Consider the following 16,088-nt stretch of genomic DNA (forward strand, 5'->3'; position numbering starts at 1 on the left):
GCGGTCAACACCGGGCCGGGATTGCCTCTCTTGCGCTACCCCCACCATCACACTAACACATCTCAATACTGAGTAATCTAGTAAGGTGATACAGGGTGTGGTCCGTCTCCTGAAATTGAACATCAATGGCATCCTAGACCTTGTTAAGCAAGGGGCTGTGTTGAAGCAGACTAAAAGATACTCTGACGACGTGCTCTTTCTACAAGAAACCCACTTTGTGGGCAACAAGATTCCCATTCCTTGCTTCCTAGGGTTGAGCATCCCTGATTCATATTGTAAAGCGCTCTGATATCCTTTAGGATCTTGTTCGCGCTATATAAAACATTATAAATTAAAAAAAAATGCAGGTATATCACGCTGATTTACCCAAGGGACATGGGGGACAGCCATTTTGTTGCAGACACTTTCCCTTTGTGGTTGACAAGTTTGGGAATACTACACTGCGATCTCTGGCCTTCTCCACGGGCACCCCAATGCACTGACCAGGGTTTACGCCCCTCCACCACTTCAGCTTTATTTCCTGAAAACCCCGGGGGTATTGGTGGTGCAGTCCCCAAGGGACGTTGGGTCCTGGAGGGCGACTTCAACGAAGCAGTAGACTGGGAACTGGATAGGGCATCCAAGACTGGGTGGGCGGAACGTGGACCTTCCCACCCGGGCATGGTTTCATGAGGCTATGGGTTTGGTGGATGCGTGACGTGCCTTGCAACTATGGGACCAGGTCTATACCTTTAATTCTGGATCCCACAAAGTTCTGTCCAGAATTGACTACTTCCTTATACCCGCCTGTGACGCTCACTGGGTCAAAGACGAGCACATACATGCTAGCAGCTATCCGACCACTCTCTTTTGGAAATAAGGTTGCACCTCAGCCCGTGGCCCACACAGCTGGGATGACGTGGTGGTTGCAGTATATACTTAACGCTATACAGAAGTACCAGTAGATGAACTATGACACTGTCGACTCTCCGGTAATACTCTGGAAGGCACTGAAGGCCAACATTAGGGGGTATATCATTGGTCACATCAGCGGCTGGTGCAGGAAACACACCCAGGAAAGGACAGACAGTATTCGGGCCCTGAAGTGGTCTATGCCACAACCGGCTAATCCTCAGTGTTGCTAGATTTCCTCCATCAACAAGAGGTACTCTGACAGTTACTTATTGATGATACCCGGAATGCTTGGATTGCAACTCAGAGCCTTATAGATCAATGTGCAATGACCTTGGCCCCCACCCGCCTAACCCCTTCTCATCCATCTCGTAAGCAATGGGTGCCCAGCCCAACACAATGGTACAAAGCCAGTGGAGAGTCTTAAAACCAGTCAGACTCTCCTCTGGCTTTGTACCAATGTGTTGGGCCGGGCACCTATTGCTTACCTGATGGATGAGGAGGGGTAAGACAGGTGGGGGATGAGGCCATGGCACATTGCTTAGCCACCTATTATGAATGAATGAAATGAAAGGAAAATTTATATAGCGCGTTGACTACCCAGAGGCTTCCCAGCGCTGCAGAGGTTCAAGGCTAAGCGGGGTACGCTAGACTTAAAAGTTTCTAAAAGAGTTTTTAAACAGTTGTTTTATTAAAAAGCCAAGTTTTAAGGAGCTTTCGGAAGGTAAGTAATTTGGGCTCTGATCTGATTGAAAGGGGGAGGGAGTTCCAGATCTTGGCTAGGTTGTAGGAGAGCGACTGGCCTCCACACCTGGCTCTTCTGCTTCGTGGTACTGAGGTTAGGTAGGAGGTCCCAGATCTGAGGAGACGATTGGGATGATAGGCATTTACCAGGGGGCGGTTGATGGCGGGACCTGTTCCCCAGTAAGAGCGGTGAGCAATACACAGGCTCTTGAATTCGATCCTCGCTTTCACCGGGAGCCAGTGGAGGTCCTTCAGTCGGGCTTTGACTGAGACTCGACGTGGGATACCGAGGAGGGTCCTTGCCGCGCAGTTTTGAATGATTTGCAGTCTATTGAGCGTGGACTGTGGGGCCCCAAGGTATAGGGCGTTTCCACAGTCGAGGCGGGATAGAATCAGTCCTTGAACCATGATCCGTCTTGAGTGAAACGGGAGAAGAGGGAGGATTTTGCGAAGTAGCCTTAAAAGCCCGAAGCATGTGGCAGCAAGCTTGGTTGCTTGGTAGTTGAAAGTGAGAGTTCGGTCAAGCCAGATGCCGAGACTCTTGATTTGTTCTTTGGGTTGCGGGGGACTGCCAAGGCAGAGGGGCCAGATGGTATCGATGGATTTGGTGATGTTGTTTCCCAGGAGCATAACCTCTGTTTTATCCCCGTTTAGTTTTAAGCAGGAGCCCGACATCCAAGCGGCAACTGCTTCCAAACATTTATGTAAGCTGTGGTGGGAGTTGAGAGGTGGATCTAGCGCTACCACCAGCTGCGTGTCGTCCGCATAGGTGACAATTTTCACTCCAAAGGGGCGGACGACATCAGCCAGAGGGCTGAGGTAAACATTAAAAAGAGTGAGGCTCAGGGAGGAGCCCTGAGGCACTCCGCAGTTAAGGGGTTTACTGGAGGAGGTGAAGTCTTTCTCAAATACCTGGAAAGATCTATCTGTAAGGAAGGATCTCAACCAGGTGAGTGCCGTTCCTGAGATTCCTATACTGCCGAGGCGGTGGAGTAGAGTATTGTGATTTACAGTGTCGAAGGCGGCACTAAGGTCGAGTAGGACGATGGCCGCTGACCCGCCGCTGTCTAGGATCCTTCTTGCTTCCTCCGTCACTGCAATTAAGGCAGTTTCGGTTCCATGACGGGGCCTAAAACCCGTTTGAGTAGAGTCAAGTATGTTGTTTGATTCCAAGAAGTGTGTCAGGACAGAATTAACATACTTCTCAAGAAGTTTGCTGAGCCAGGGGAGAAGGGAGATAGGTCGGTAGTTGGAGGGATTGTTTTGATCGAGGCTGGGTTTCTTTAGTAATGCCTTGACCATTGCTCTCTTCCATGGAGGCGGGACGATGCCGGTATGGAGGGAGGAGTTGAGTAGGTCTCGAATGGTGGGTGAAATCTGACTGGTGATTGGGGTGAGAGCCCGGGGGAGCCGGATCAGTAGGTGATCCAGATTTGACCTGTCGCATAATACTTTCTAGATTGGTGAGATCTAGGGGCGGGATACTATTGAGAGAGTTTGGTGGTGCTGTCGCAGAGCCTGTGTCAGCGATGCCACTGGGCGAAGTGATGGTCTGAGAAAAAGAGGAGTTGATGACTTCTATTTTGCGGTAGAAGAAGTCTGCTAGCTCCTCGCAGTGGACCTGGGTGTTGTTGTGCTCCTTTGGAGCCTCAGGTAGTTGCAAGAGGGATTTAGCTATCCAGTAGATCTCCTTGGGTTTAGAAGCTGCCTTATCGATCTTTGCTTCGAAATATTTGGCCTGAGCTAGTTTGATGCTAGATTTATAGCTTTTGATAGCTGCTTTTGTAGGCTGTTTTGTCAGCTGGTAGGTAATCGAGACGCCATTTACTCTCGATTCGTTTGCAGGCGCGTTTGGCCTCCCGGAGATCAGTGGTGTACCATGGGGCTGTCGGGTTTCCCCGCTTAGGGTGGGTACGTTTTAGTGGAAGTACCAGATCTAAGGAGCTGGTAATCCATCTATTGTAATTCTCGTTGCCCTGGATGGGATTGGGAGTTTTGGCGGGTATGGTGAGCTCTAGATTGTCCTGCCATTCCGGCTGGGGGATTTTGGACCAGTTGCGTGACTGTTGAACAGTCGGGGGTTTAGGTGGAGGGTGATTGGGGAGGGTCTAGGTGAAAGGAAGGAGGAAGTGATCAGTCCAGGGGAGGGGGGAAGTGTTTCCAACGTGAAGGTTAGGGCAGTTACTGAATATGGGGTCCAAAAGATGACCCTTTTGGTGAGTGGACCCGAGGACAAGTTGCTGTAGTTCGAGGGTACCTAGGCTGGAGGAAAGTTCTCTGGCGTTAGGGTCATTAGGGTCGTCCAGGTGGGTGTTGAGGTCACCCAGGATTGTGAAGTTAGCTGAGCTGAGTGCAAGGTTTGCAACTGTTGGGGCAAGGTTAGAAAGAAACTGTCCTTGTGTCCCGGGAGGACAGTATATGAGCATACCAGAAAAGGTATGTGTGGGACTGAGTTTTATAGTGAAAGGAAGGCATTCGCTATCCGGGAGGCAGACTGGGGTGCTAGTGACTTCGTATCCTATTTTATAGATCACTTCTAGCCCACCACCGATTCCCGTTTTGCGGTCGAGGCGGAGTATTTGGTATCCGGGTGGGAGAGTTTGTACCAAGTCGGGTTCCGAGTGTTCCTGCAGCCACGTCTCTGTGATAAAGAGGATGTCTGGGTTTACTTCCTCTATCAGTAGAGAAATTTCCGTGGTGTGCTTGGGGAGTGATCTGCAGTTGAGCAGGAGCATGGAATATTGTGTGGGTTTAATTTTAGGGTGGAGTAGAAAGTGAAATCCGCACTGGTTGCAGGCGGAGTGTTGTATGGATGGATCCCATGCGTGTAGACAGGGTGGCCCTACTTCCTGCTTTAGTTGGCGGATGGAGTGGGGGCTGTGGGTTCTGACCTGGTATGGTGATCGGGCAGGGGGGGTGGCCCCTTGCCCCGGTCGGCCGCGGACGGGCGCAGACGGGCTTGCCTTTAGCGCGTCCGGGGAAGGCACATTTATATATGAGAGGGGGCGTGGCCTCTGGGCCGTGGGCGTGGCCTGTGGGCTGAGGATGGGAAATGGCGGCGAGTATCACCGGGCCGTGGCAGCGTTAAAATCGGCTGCGCGGTGAATCAGTGATGGAAGAAGGTGAAAGAATGCACTAGGTGAGTGCAGTGCTACTTAAAAACAAAGTATTAGTGACAGTTTCAATTTTTAAAAATCGAGTGTCTCCCGGCTTCCGCCTCAGGAGTGTTGTGCCTCTGAATGCGAGCTCTTAGTCAGCGCGCTTTATATAGCCGAGATGAGGGGGGCGTGGCCTCTGGGCCTTGGGCGTGGCCTGTGGGCTGAGGATGGGAAATGGCGGCGAGTATCACCGGGCCGTGGCAGCGTTAAAATCGGCTGCGCGGCGAATCAGTGATGGAAGAAGGTGAAAGAATGCACTAGGTGAGTGCATTGCTACTTAAAAACAAAGTATTAGTGACAGTTTCAATTTTTAAAAATCGAGCGTCTCCCGGCTTCCGCCTCAGGAGTGTTGTGCCTCTGAATGCGAGGTCTTAGTCAGCGCGCTTTATATAGCCGAGATGAAGGGGGCATGGCCTCTGGGCCGTGGGCGTGGCCTGTGGATGGGAAATGGCGGCGAGTATCACTGTGCCGTGGCAGCGTTAAAATCGGCTGCGCGGCGAATCAGTGATGGAAGAAGGTGAAAGAATGCACTAGGTGAGTGCAGTGCTACTTAAAAACAAAGTATTAGTGACAGTTTCAATTTTTAAAAATCGAGCGTCTCCCGGCTTCCGCCTCAGGAGTGTTGTGCCTCTGAATGCGAGGTCTTAGTCAGCGTGCTTTATATAGCCGAGATGAAGGGGGCATGGCCTCTGGGCCGTGGGCGTGGCTTGTGGATGGGAAATGGCGGCGAGTATCACTGTGCCGTGGCAGCGTTAAAATCGGCTGCGCGGCGAATCAGTGATGGAAGAAGGTGAGAGAATGCACTAGGTGAGTGCAGTGCTACTTAAAAACAAAGTATTAGTGACAGTTTCAATTTTTAAAAATCGAGCGTCTCCCGGCTTCCGCCTTAGGAGTGTCGTGCCTCTGAATCTTATGAGGCACTATATGCCACTTCCACCTTTGGTGGATACCGAGGCCCTTCGGGGCTTCATTAATGACTTACCCATGCGCCCTCGATCCAACCTTGAACAGGATTTTTTGGACAGGGGCATTACATGTGAAGAGCTTAACGAGGCTCGTTCTCAGCTTCAGTATGGCATAACCCCAGGCCCCAATGACTTCCTAGTGGAGTTCTTCAAGTGATTCAGGGGTCTCCTTATGGACCCTCTTTATAAGACTTTCCGACGAGCACAGGAATCAGGATCTCTTTCCCCCGACCTTTGTTTGGCGGAGATTGTTGTCATACCCATGAAGGGTACTCCCTTGGTATAACTGGTCATCTTATCACCCTATCTCTCTTTTGAATGTGGAGGTCAAAATATGCACCAAGGCTTTGGCCAACAGATTGCGTACTGTGATTTCCACCTTAGTCCACACAGACCAATCTGGCTCTATGCCTGGAAGAGCCACAGGACACTCTGCGCCTGCATAATGCGCTGGCTCTGGTTGTCAGACAGTACCGGTCTCTATACTTGGACGCTCGGCCACATATAAGATCGTCGTTCTGCCCCATCTACAGTACCAGCTGCAAAATTGCCCTGCTCCAACCCTAATGCTCCCTATTTAAAAAACAATTCTCGTTGGTGTGGTGCCATCGCACACCGCGGATAGCCCTCACTAAATGTTACAAATTCCCACAAGATGGTGACATTGTTAGCCTGACATACTTTCCACCTCATTGTAATAAATGAGTGGTGTTGCAGCTCTACACCTGAACCTGCATATCATACTGAAAGATGAGCGATTCAGGAGATATCCCTCCTACACCTGCTATATAAGGGTACCCGCAGATTACCTTCCATCATCAATCTTAGTAATCCTTCAGGTATGGAAGGACACACCTAGGGCCCTCGGGTGGGTATGCCAGTTGATTAAAGTAACCCCATTGTGGCACGGAACCCCAGTGCTAAAGGCCACTGCCCGTGGGGCTTCAAAGCACGGGACACCGTAGGCATTTCAACACTGGGAGACATTATCTTGAGTACTGTACTGAAATCCTTCTCAGAGCTTCAGGCAGAATATGCCCTGCACTGTTCACAGGTCTTCCAGTACCTGCAAATCCTGCACGTCCTTACCCAGTACGTCAAGGGGCTTACTGCCCTGCTGGACCACAGCCCCTTAGAAGCTAAATTACTCATGGGGGCCCGACTAGTTTATCCCAATTATACCACTCCTTGGTGGTCAATACTCTTGAGGGGCTGTGGGAGGGGGACCAGGAACCCCTCACAGATGAGGACTGGAAGGAGGCCTGTGCATCTCGCTGAAAAATGTCAATTCCCTCACAAATATCTCACAGTTTTGCCTCATACAGTGGAAATATTTACACAAAATGTATTACTCACATGAGTGGCTGTGGAGAAGGGGGGTGGTGGGTGTACGAGGGTGCCTGCTCTGCTTGACACAACCCGGGGGCCTCCACATAATTTGATTGTGTGACCAGGTGACCCGGATCTGGGAGGAGGTGTTGTCGTGTCTGCACCAGGGGGGAACCTCCTTTACAACGCGGATGTTGCCCCGCAGTGCAGTTAGGACACGTCTTTTACAACGCAAGTCATAACCACGACTTGCGCTGGAGGGCGCTCTAGGCTAAGGAATAGTAGATTTACTATTCCAACACCTTCCCTACTGTACGTAGGCTTGTGTTGGAATAGTAAAATTTAACTATTCCTAAGTCCAGTACCCCTACAGCGCAAGTCCTGGTAACGACTTGCGTTGTAAAAGACGTGTTGTAAAGTACCGCGATGTAATACATCGGGTGGTAACAATGTACATCCGGACCAGGTGTTGGGGTGGACTTTGTCCTGGGATCCAAAACCGATTATTCTCCATATCACAGAGGAGATAAACTCGGACAGATACCACACTGCGCTGCTGTGTCGGCTTCGTGTTGGCGAAGAAGGACACTGGCAGGTCCCGGAGGGACCGTGCGGTGGAGAGCAGGGAAGGACCTCATGAGTTTGAAAATACCCATCTACAAAGCAAGGGGCTACCCTCTCAAACGCAATAAAACATGGGAAGGGTGATATCAGTATTGCAGTATCACTCTCCAGAGAGCTGATAACCCCCACACCTCCATGGATGAGAAAATTCGGACATATACCATCTAGGTATGAGATGGGGCCACAAGGATGTGGGAAGCACAAGAAGGCCGACATATTGAGGGGATTGGCCGAACGGTGGGAGAGAGAAGGAATATTTTCAGTGCTGATATGCTGCAAGGCTTATTTCAATGACCCTGTGGATTGTATAATTGCTGTGCTGCAAGTTCAGCAATGCATTTGTCTGGTGTTGAACCTGTTTAAAACCAATAAAAAAGATGTTATGTTATGTTATAAGTGACTTGTAGCGTGCTCAAGTACTCATGAGTGTTCTGGTGCGAATTGAACTGCAGACTAACGAGGGGAGACTAATTAAATAACCTGATTAAAAAGATGAGTTTTGAGAAGTTTCTTAAATCGGTAAAAGTCCTGAGTGTGACGCAAAAAAACAGGAAGACTGTTCCAAAGAGTGGCAACCTTGACCGTAATTGACTGACCCCCATCCTAGAGCGGCGGAAACGGGGATTGGCCATCAAACGGTGGGAAGCAGATCGTAGGGATCGGTGAGGGGTGTAAAAGGCCACCCGTTTCCTAATATAGGAGGGTCCTGAGTCATGCAGGGCTCTATGAGCTAAAGTGAGGGCCTTAAACTGCACCCGCTGGGCCATGGGCAGCCAGTGAAGGTCACGCAAATGTGACCTTATGCTGGATCTCTTAGAGATGTTAATTAAGAGTCTGGCCCCCGCGTTCTGGATCAGTTGAAGTTTGTTCACTAGGTATCCCGGGATGCCAATAAAAAGCGTGTTGGCGTAATCCAAGCGGGACAAGATGAGTGCCCGTGCCACCATTTCCTTCGCCGGCTGAGGGAGCATAGGGAAGAATCTACTCAGTGATTTGAGTGTACCAAAACAGACACCCGTTAGTCTCTTGATGTATTCAGAGAACCTGAGAGCCGCCCCGAACCAACCTCCCAAGTTCTTAGCCGGACCACCCTCAGAAAGTCGGCGGGGGAAATCTGGGGGCCACAGGGCTTCTGTGAAAAGCAAGGAAAATTGACTGTACAGCAGTATCTCTGATTTCCCCTCGTTGCATTTGAGTTTCGCCTGTGCCAGCCATGTAAATACGGCTGCAAGGCAACTCTGTGCGGCCCCCGTACTCAGGTCGGAGCCATTCCAAGTGAATAGAAGCTGGGTGTTGTCAGCGTAAGCCATGATTTTGGCACCCAGCTCTTCAGCCAGGGAGATCAATGGAGTCAGATAGATATTAAAGAGCAAGGGACTCAGCGTCGAGCCCTGGGGGACTCCAGTCGAGACCTCCCTGGCTGAGGATGAAAAAGGAGGCATCCAGACCTGCTGAGTACGGGCATCCAAAAAAGATTCCAGCCAGGCTCACACTGCCCCAGAGATGCCAATGGCAGAGAGGCGGGCAAGAAGAAGCTAGTGAGGTACCGTATCAAAGGCGGCAGAGAGGTCCAATAAAATCAGAGCCGATCTGCCGCCCCGGTCCAAGCCATGTCTTTCTTGGACCGGAAAGCATCCTAGGACCGGTTTCTGGCTATCAGCCGTCATCAGCCAGGATAGCTTGACTCCAGTGGTGTGGAGACCATGAGACTCACGTCTGAGCATACCCATCCCACTCGTGGTGACAAATGCAAAAACAACAGTTGATGAACAGAATGCAGAGCAATGTCATACTGGGGTGGTGTGGTGAGCAAAAAAACGATGGATATAGGCCCAGATCTCTGTACTGGGGTGAATGTATGACATTGTTCTGCATTCTGTCCATCAACTGTTGTTTTTGCATTTGTTGACCAAGATGTTAAACCGGTCAATGGCACCCTCAAGGTCAGCTGCGGGGTTTCCCTGGGAATAAGTGAGGGCCTCTGTTAACCCAGGAATATTAATCTTGCGAGTGGGAGGGCCAAGTGGCAAAGATGGCGGGCGAGAAGATTTCCCCATGTCCCAAGAGAATATTATCAGGGAGTGATCAGACCATGTAACAGGCAGCGGATATTCAACATGCACTTCTAAATTAGAACACACCAAATAAATCAAATGGCCCCTTGAGTGTGTAGGCTATTATGTGTAGGTTATTACAAACAAAAAATTCTCCATCATGACAGAACTAATTAATTTTTCAGACTATATTTGTATCACCATAAATATAAAACCTTAATCTTGCTTTCCTAGTAGAGGTTTGCCTCTACTTTAAACAGGTAGAAATATTATGGGTGTATTTGAATCAAGAAAGTTCCTAATAATATATTATTTTTATTTCTTGAATTTTACTAATCTAGACATGGTGTTCCCTGTCTCTTAGCTGGTTTTAATCATCCTGCAGAGTCAAAGCCTTTATTTTGGTCAGGATACAAAACTGACCAAAATATATATTCCTTATGGAATATATAGTTTATCTCTGTAAGCAGCTGGGTTCATGTACTCTGGAAGTTTGCATAGGTTTATTAAGCAAGTACTCTATCCAGCAGCATAGCTTCAGTGGGTTGGGGTGGATCGCTGTTAACAAAACAAATCCATTCCTAGCTTGGTAATTGGGACAGGGGAGGCCCCTAGTCAGGCTGCTATGTCTGTGTCGTTTTTATACTAAGACGTTATATTTTGTTCATTTTTCGGATCAGGACTTCAATTTATAAAGGGTAGGATTTACTAAAAAAGTAGTAAATCTTCACCCACTGAGGTACTCCATGAGTGGATGCAAATGTACTTCTTTTAAGATCTCAGAAACATTGGCAGTCGTAGGCATAGAAAGTTGTTCCAGTCTCAAGTTTCTCGGCACTTCCGGCAAAAACACCCGAAAGGTGATGGGACGAGTATTTGCAAATAGTCTAACAGTGGGCAATCCTTCAGGGTAGCATTCCAAATGATCATATTTTGCCCACTGTGCCATTCTAGCCAAAGGGCCTGATTTAGGGTTTGGCAAATGGAGTAAAGGAAGACAGGGTAGCGGAGGACTTTAAGTCTGCCCCACTGCCATTACTCTGCATGCCAAACTTAGAGATATCCACCTGCCCCAGGGGCATCTCTATACAGTGGCAGAATCTGCTGTCATGGTGGTTCCTGTCGATGTTGGAAATTTTTGACGGACAGCTCTGACAAACACGACAACAATTCGTCAAACTTTTACAATGTTTCTTATTTTTTTTAAACAAACTCCCAAAGTGGGAGTTTGTTTTTGAAAATAAAAAAAACTCAAAGACATCAACACCATGGAACTTTTCTCCTATGGCATGAAGGTCATGTTTTTTTCTACTGGCCTTCACTACCACGATACACCTGAGAGTAAAAAAAGCCATCGGACCATCCCTAGATGGTTGAATGGTTTACTTACGATGCCACCTCCTCTGTGGGCTGTCGAAGCATTTTCTTACTCCACTGATATAAAAACTTGAGATCGCTTGACTCAAAATCGGGTGGGTGGACCTTGAGTTTGGCGGACAGGTACTCCGACACCATTGCAAACTCGAGGAGATGATGGACGGAGTGCTGATAGTTTTCGAAGACTCACCCTCAGTCACAGATCTGGGCCGAATCCATCATCATTCTTTAGCTCACTTCGCCAAACCAGTTCACACACAGCATTATGCAAATCATCTTGACCCTGTGACTCATGGGAACAGTCCAGCCCGAACTGCCAAGCCATGCCTTCCCTGGACCAGAAACAAGCATCCTTGGACCCAAGCAAGCCTGGCTGATGAGGGGTGTCACCCCGAAATTGGTCCCAGGATGATTGTTTCTGGGACAGGCAAGACCTGGTTTTGCAGTTCGGATTGGACTGTTCCCATGAGGCACAGGGTCAAGGCTGATTTGCATATAGCTGGGTCTGAGCAGCAAAGAAAACAGTACCTCTGTGCGGACCTATATTTCTTTTAACATAGAATGTATCCAGACAGTTTTTTAGATAGATGCCAACGAGAAACTATAGAGTATTATTCAAACATGTTATATTTATTTGATTATTTTTTCATTTTCAACATTTTTCAACATTTATAAAAGGGCAATAGTGCACAAGTACATGACAATATAATTATGAGAAACACATTATTACATATAGGTTTTAGTAATGGTCATACTATCATCCTAAAGAGCGCCCTCAATTAGCAGTTACTCCTAGTGATCATACAACACAGATTCATACATCAGTCATACTATTTCTCAAGAGTAAAAAATACAAATCTAACAGACTAGACACATAAACATAGAAGTGCAAAACATTGGACTAACATTAGTGCTGGCTCAGAGGTATATTTAATGTGGAACGCATGGGAACCTAGATGGTGTGGTTCTACTGGTTATGGTGGAGTTAACCAGGTCGTATCCTGGGCAGTAGATGGTAGGCCGACGTTCGTTTCGGTGAGTGTCACCTTCCTCAGGGCCGAAGACAGCAAACAAACAAATACCTAATATACTATAGTTAAAATATGAGGGCTTGGTGCAAAGTTCTATGATGAAAGGAATCTGAGCGTATCACGAAAGGGAGGTTTGTTGGTTTATTTGTCGGTTTATATAAGCATTAGCTCAGTGTCCGAGGCGTTCTGGTCAGAGGTTTCTGCCTATCATAGGCAGAAACCTCTGACCAGAACCCCCGGATATGTGAACAGCACTCGAAAATAAACGAGGCTGCAGACGGTTGCAATATAATCGCTGCTATCGAAGAGCTACACTCCTGGGAGGTACCTCTCTGGCTGGATGGAAATCTAACTATCAGACATAACCACCCCACCGAAATCCCCTGGTGGCTCATATTTTAAAGACGACCAACATGAGCACGCCTCGGACACTGAGCTAATGCTTATATAAACCGACAAATAAACCAACAAACCTCCCTTTCGTGATACGCTCAGATTCCTTTCATCATAGAACTTTGCACCAAGCCCTCATATTTTAACTATAGTATATTAGGTATTTGTTTGTTTGCTGTCTTCGGCCCTGAGGAAGGTGACACTCACCGAAACGTACGTCGGCCTACCATCTACTGCCCAGGATACGACCTGGTTAACTCCACCATAACCAGTAGAACCACACCATCTAGGTTCCCATGCGTTCCACATTAAATATACCTCTGAGCCAGCACTAATGTTAGTCCAATGTTTTGCACTTCTATGTTTATGTGTCTAGTCTGTTAGATTTGTATTTTTTACTCTTGAGAAATAGTATGACTGATGTATGAATCTGTGTTGTATGATCACTAGGAGTAACTGCTAATTGAGGGCGCTCTTTAGGATGATAGTATGACCATTACTAAAACCTATATGTAATAATGTGTTTCTCATAATTATATTGTCATGTACTTGTGCACTATTGCCCTTTTATAAATGTTGAAAAATGTTGAAAATGAAAAAATAATCAAATAAATATAACATGTTTGAATAATACTCTATAGTTTCTCGTTGGCATCTATCTAAAAAATTGTCTGGATACATTCTATGTTAAAAGAAATATAGGTCCGCACAGAGGTACTGTTTTCTTTGCTGCTTGGTTTATCTCCCTCCTCTGGGCCTTAAAGTATCTGGGAGAACTCTCTTTTAATATATAGCTGGGTCTGACCTGAGGTGGCGAAGTGCGCTAAGGAACGATGATGGATTCAACCCAGATCTGTGACTGGGTGTGAGTATCTGAAAAGTTTCAGCGCTTCATCCATTATCTCTTCGTTTTTACTCCATCACCATTGCAATATAGTGCCTGTCCACCAAACTATAAATTAGCCCCATAAGCCCACCTAATGCAAATCAGTAGTGACCCTGCTCCTTAAGGAAACAGTCCATCATAAACCTTAATCTTCTCACCCATTCACCCTATGGTAAATGCTTTATTAGTTCGGAAGTTTGAGATTCAACCTCCCCCCCCCCCCGCCCCCTCCCCCCCTAAATCTCAAAGACTAAGCTATGCTTCTGACTGTATTTCCAACCTCTAACAGACGAGTAACAACCTTACAATGACTAGCAGGAAACGATCAAGAAACGATCAATGCTTACTTGTATCGGAGAAGAAACCACTGGATGAGCCACAGTGCTAAAAGCAGGAAACTGCAGACCTCTGAGAGCTTGAAAGCCCATGTTGAATTTCCAAAACTTCTAGAAAACAGATCCGGGAGTGGTGAAACTAACTCTTGGGCAGGAACCCAGTTGTTGACCAAAACAATAACAAAACAAGAAAGTAGCATGGACGACACAGCATACAGTAGCATTGTAAGAGTCTTGTGCCACTCTGACGGGTACTTCACACCGACATCTATCACTTGGACTAAAGGTGACCGAAGATGTTTTTGAAGACTGGCATCTGAACTGGAAGGAACAACTGGTAATTTTGAAGGGCCCATAGGATGCATCTGGGGACGAAGGCAGGAACATTTGCATTTCTTCATGTTAAAGAGTCTTGTGCATATGGAAGTTCGTCCACGTCAGTACTGTAAAAGGAAAAAATATGTTGAACATATGTCATAGGAGAAAAAAAACGTCTACACAGCAACTAACAAAGTACACTGCTCATGTCTCTTCTAAAATATTTATTCTTACTTGCTTTTATTTTGTAATCCAATTTGAACTGGCAATATTTTCAGTGTGAAATCACATCAGCTTACTCATTGTTCGAGAGATGTTCTCTGTGATACTTAACGACCATTGGCATGAATCGTGTGCCAGAGTGGGGAATTCTGGCAAAAATACAGATATGTTTTTCATGAGTTACTAGTCCTTATTGCCAGGCATCCAAGCAGGCAATGGGCGATGGTCTTCTGGGATTCACTGGCAACATCTACTTAAATGACCGTTGAGTAGCTTTTTCCAGGAACTATTACATACAGTTGATGTCATTGCAAGTGTAAGATTCCCATCAACTGCAGCTCGTTAAGAAAGCACCAACTATTCTACTTAGATGAAACTTTAGTCTTTGTACGTTTCTTAGGTTGGGGAAAACATCACACAAGGAGCAGACCTTTGTTTGAGTAGTTCCCCTGATCCCGTTAATAATACTGCACAACCTCACTCTGGCCAAATGTACCAAGGATACAATATTTCCTGGCCCCGTGCAAACCACTCACATAGGGCCTGTGCATAGTCTTACGTGCTTAAAGAAGCACAAACAGCCAGGTTAGATGCCCTTTGTCTTCTATGTCTATTCGGAGTACACAAGCCTCAACATAAAGTAAGAATGTGAATGACAACTGGACTTCCGTTGCATATTTTAAAAACTCCCTATCCATGCCTGCAACACGGTTTATGTTGGAGTCATGCATAGTCACTGAAGGTAGGGGACCTGCTGTAGGGCTAACTCTTGCTCCCCAGCATGGCTAAAATCAAATACACATAACTACCAACTGCTTAAACCCATCGACAACTCCTGCCAGAGCCAATATCCCAACTACTTAGGAAATGGAGCAGTCAAGCAAAGGTAATCACTTTGCATGACCATTTGAGATGGGGTACAGGGAATAATGTGTAACCTGGTAACGGGCAGGCTGCACGTGCAGGTGTAGCACCAACCTTTTAACTGCATAGTAGAAAAAGTTCTTTCACAATTCTAACCCCGAAATCCTGCAAAAAGGAGCATCTATACGGCATATCGGTACTGCAGGCCTTCCGATGTCAATTGGGAGTCACACTACGCTATTATTGCTTGACGCCCTACCCTCATCCCACAAAACCCGAGAGACCAAAGAAGCAGCATCTGTGGTGCTAAGCACCGGAGAACCACTTGGCCTGTACTTTCATCACTTCCTCAGAGCTCCACTTCCCGGAAGTTAGTGAGGAAATCAAGTGCAGGCAATAAGATCAGGGCAGTTCCGCTCTCCAGTTTCTATCCTCCTCTCCTGTGCACCAATGTAACGGCCCTCGCTGTCCATGACATGTGACACAAAGAGAGCAGTTCTCTGCTCCAGAGCAGGGGTGTAACGCCTAGCGTGTTGAGGCAAGAAGGAGGAAGTTCAGGCACCTACTTCTACTCCAATTATCCTTGACCGCTTCTTCCTCTGCCACTAGTGTTTCTGTAAAACTGAGAATTCTAACTGTTTGCAGCAGTGACATACATCTAGCGCTGTTGGTTCCCCCATGTTCCCCCCTCCATTCCCCTCCTAGTTGAGTTTGATCTGGGACTAGGTCTTAGTCCGGCTATGACATTACCATGGCTGCATAGAATATAGAGTTTTGCAAGGGTATGCAGCTCCACTCTTTCTACATTTGTGAAGTATGTTGATTTTTCTGTATTTTTACCTCCGCCATTGCCATGACTCTTGTGTATGTTGTTATAGCTTAACTGCAAAATATATT

At 47.2% G+C, this 16,088-nt stretch overlaps 1 protein-coding gene across 1 annotated transcript in view; it reads right to left on the bottom strand.

The window, feature by feature from the left end:
* Positions 1–14,188, bottom strand: part of LOC147702957 (phosphatidylcholine:ceramide cholinephosphotransferase 2-like) — a 214,185-nt gene extending 199,997 nt beyond the window's left edge. The window contains exon 1 of the mRNA XM_086931531.1: positions 13,800–14,188. Within this exon, the coding sequence (XP_086787657.1) occupies positions 13,800–14,188 (389 nt within the window). The remainder of the gene's footprint in view (positions 1–13,799) is intronic.
* Positions 14,189–16,088: the final 1,900 nt, after the last annotated feature.

Source organism: Lissotriton vulgaris, chromosome 7 (assembly GCF_964263255.1).
Source record: "Lissotriton vulgaris chromosome 7, aLisVul1.2, whole genome shotgun sequence".
In the NCBI taxonomy this organism is placed as follows: Eukaryota; Metazoa; Chordata; class Amphibia; order Caudata; family Salamandridae; genus Lissotriton; species Lissotriton vulgaris.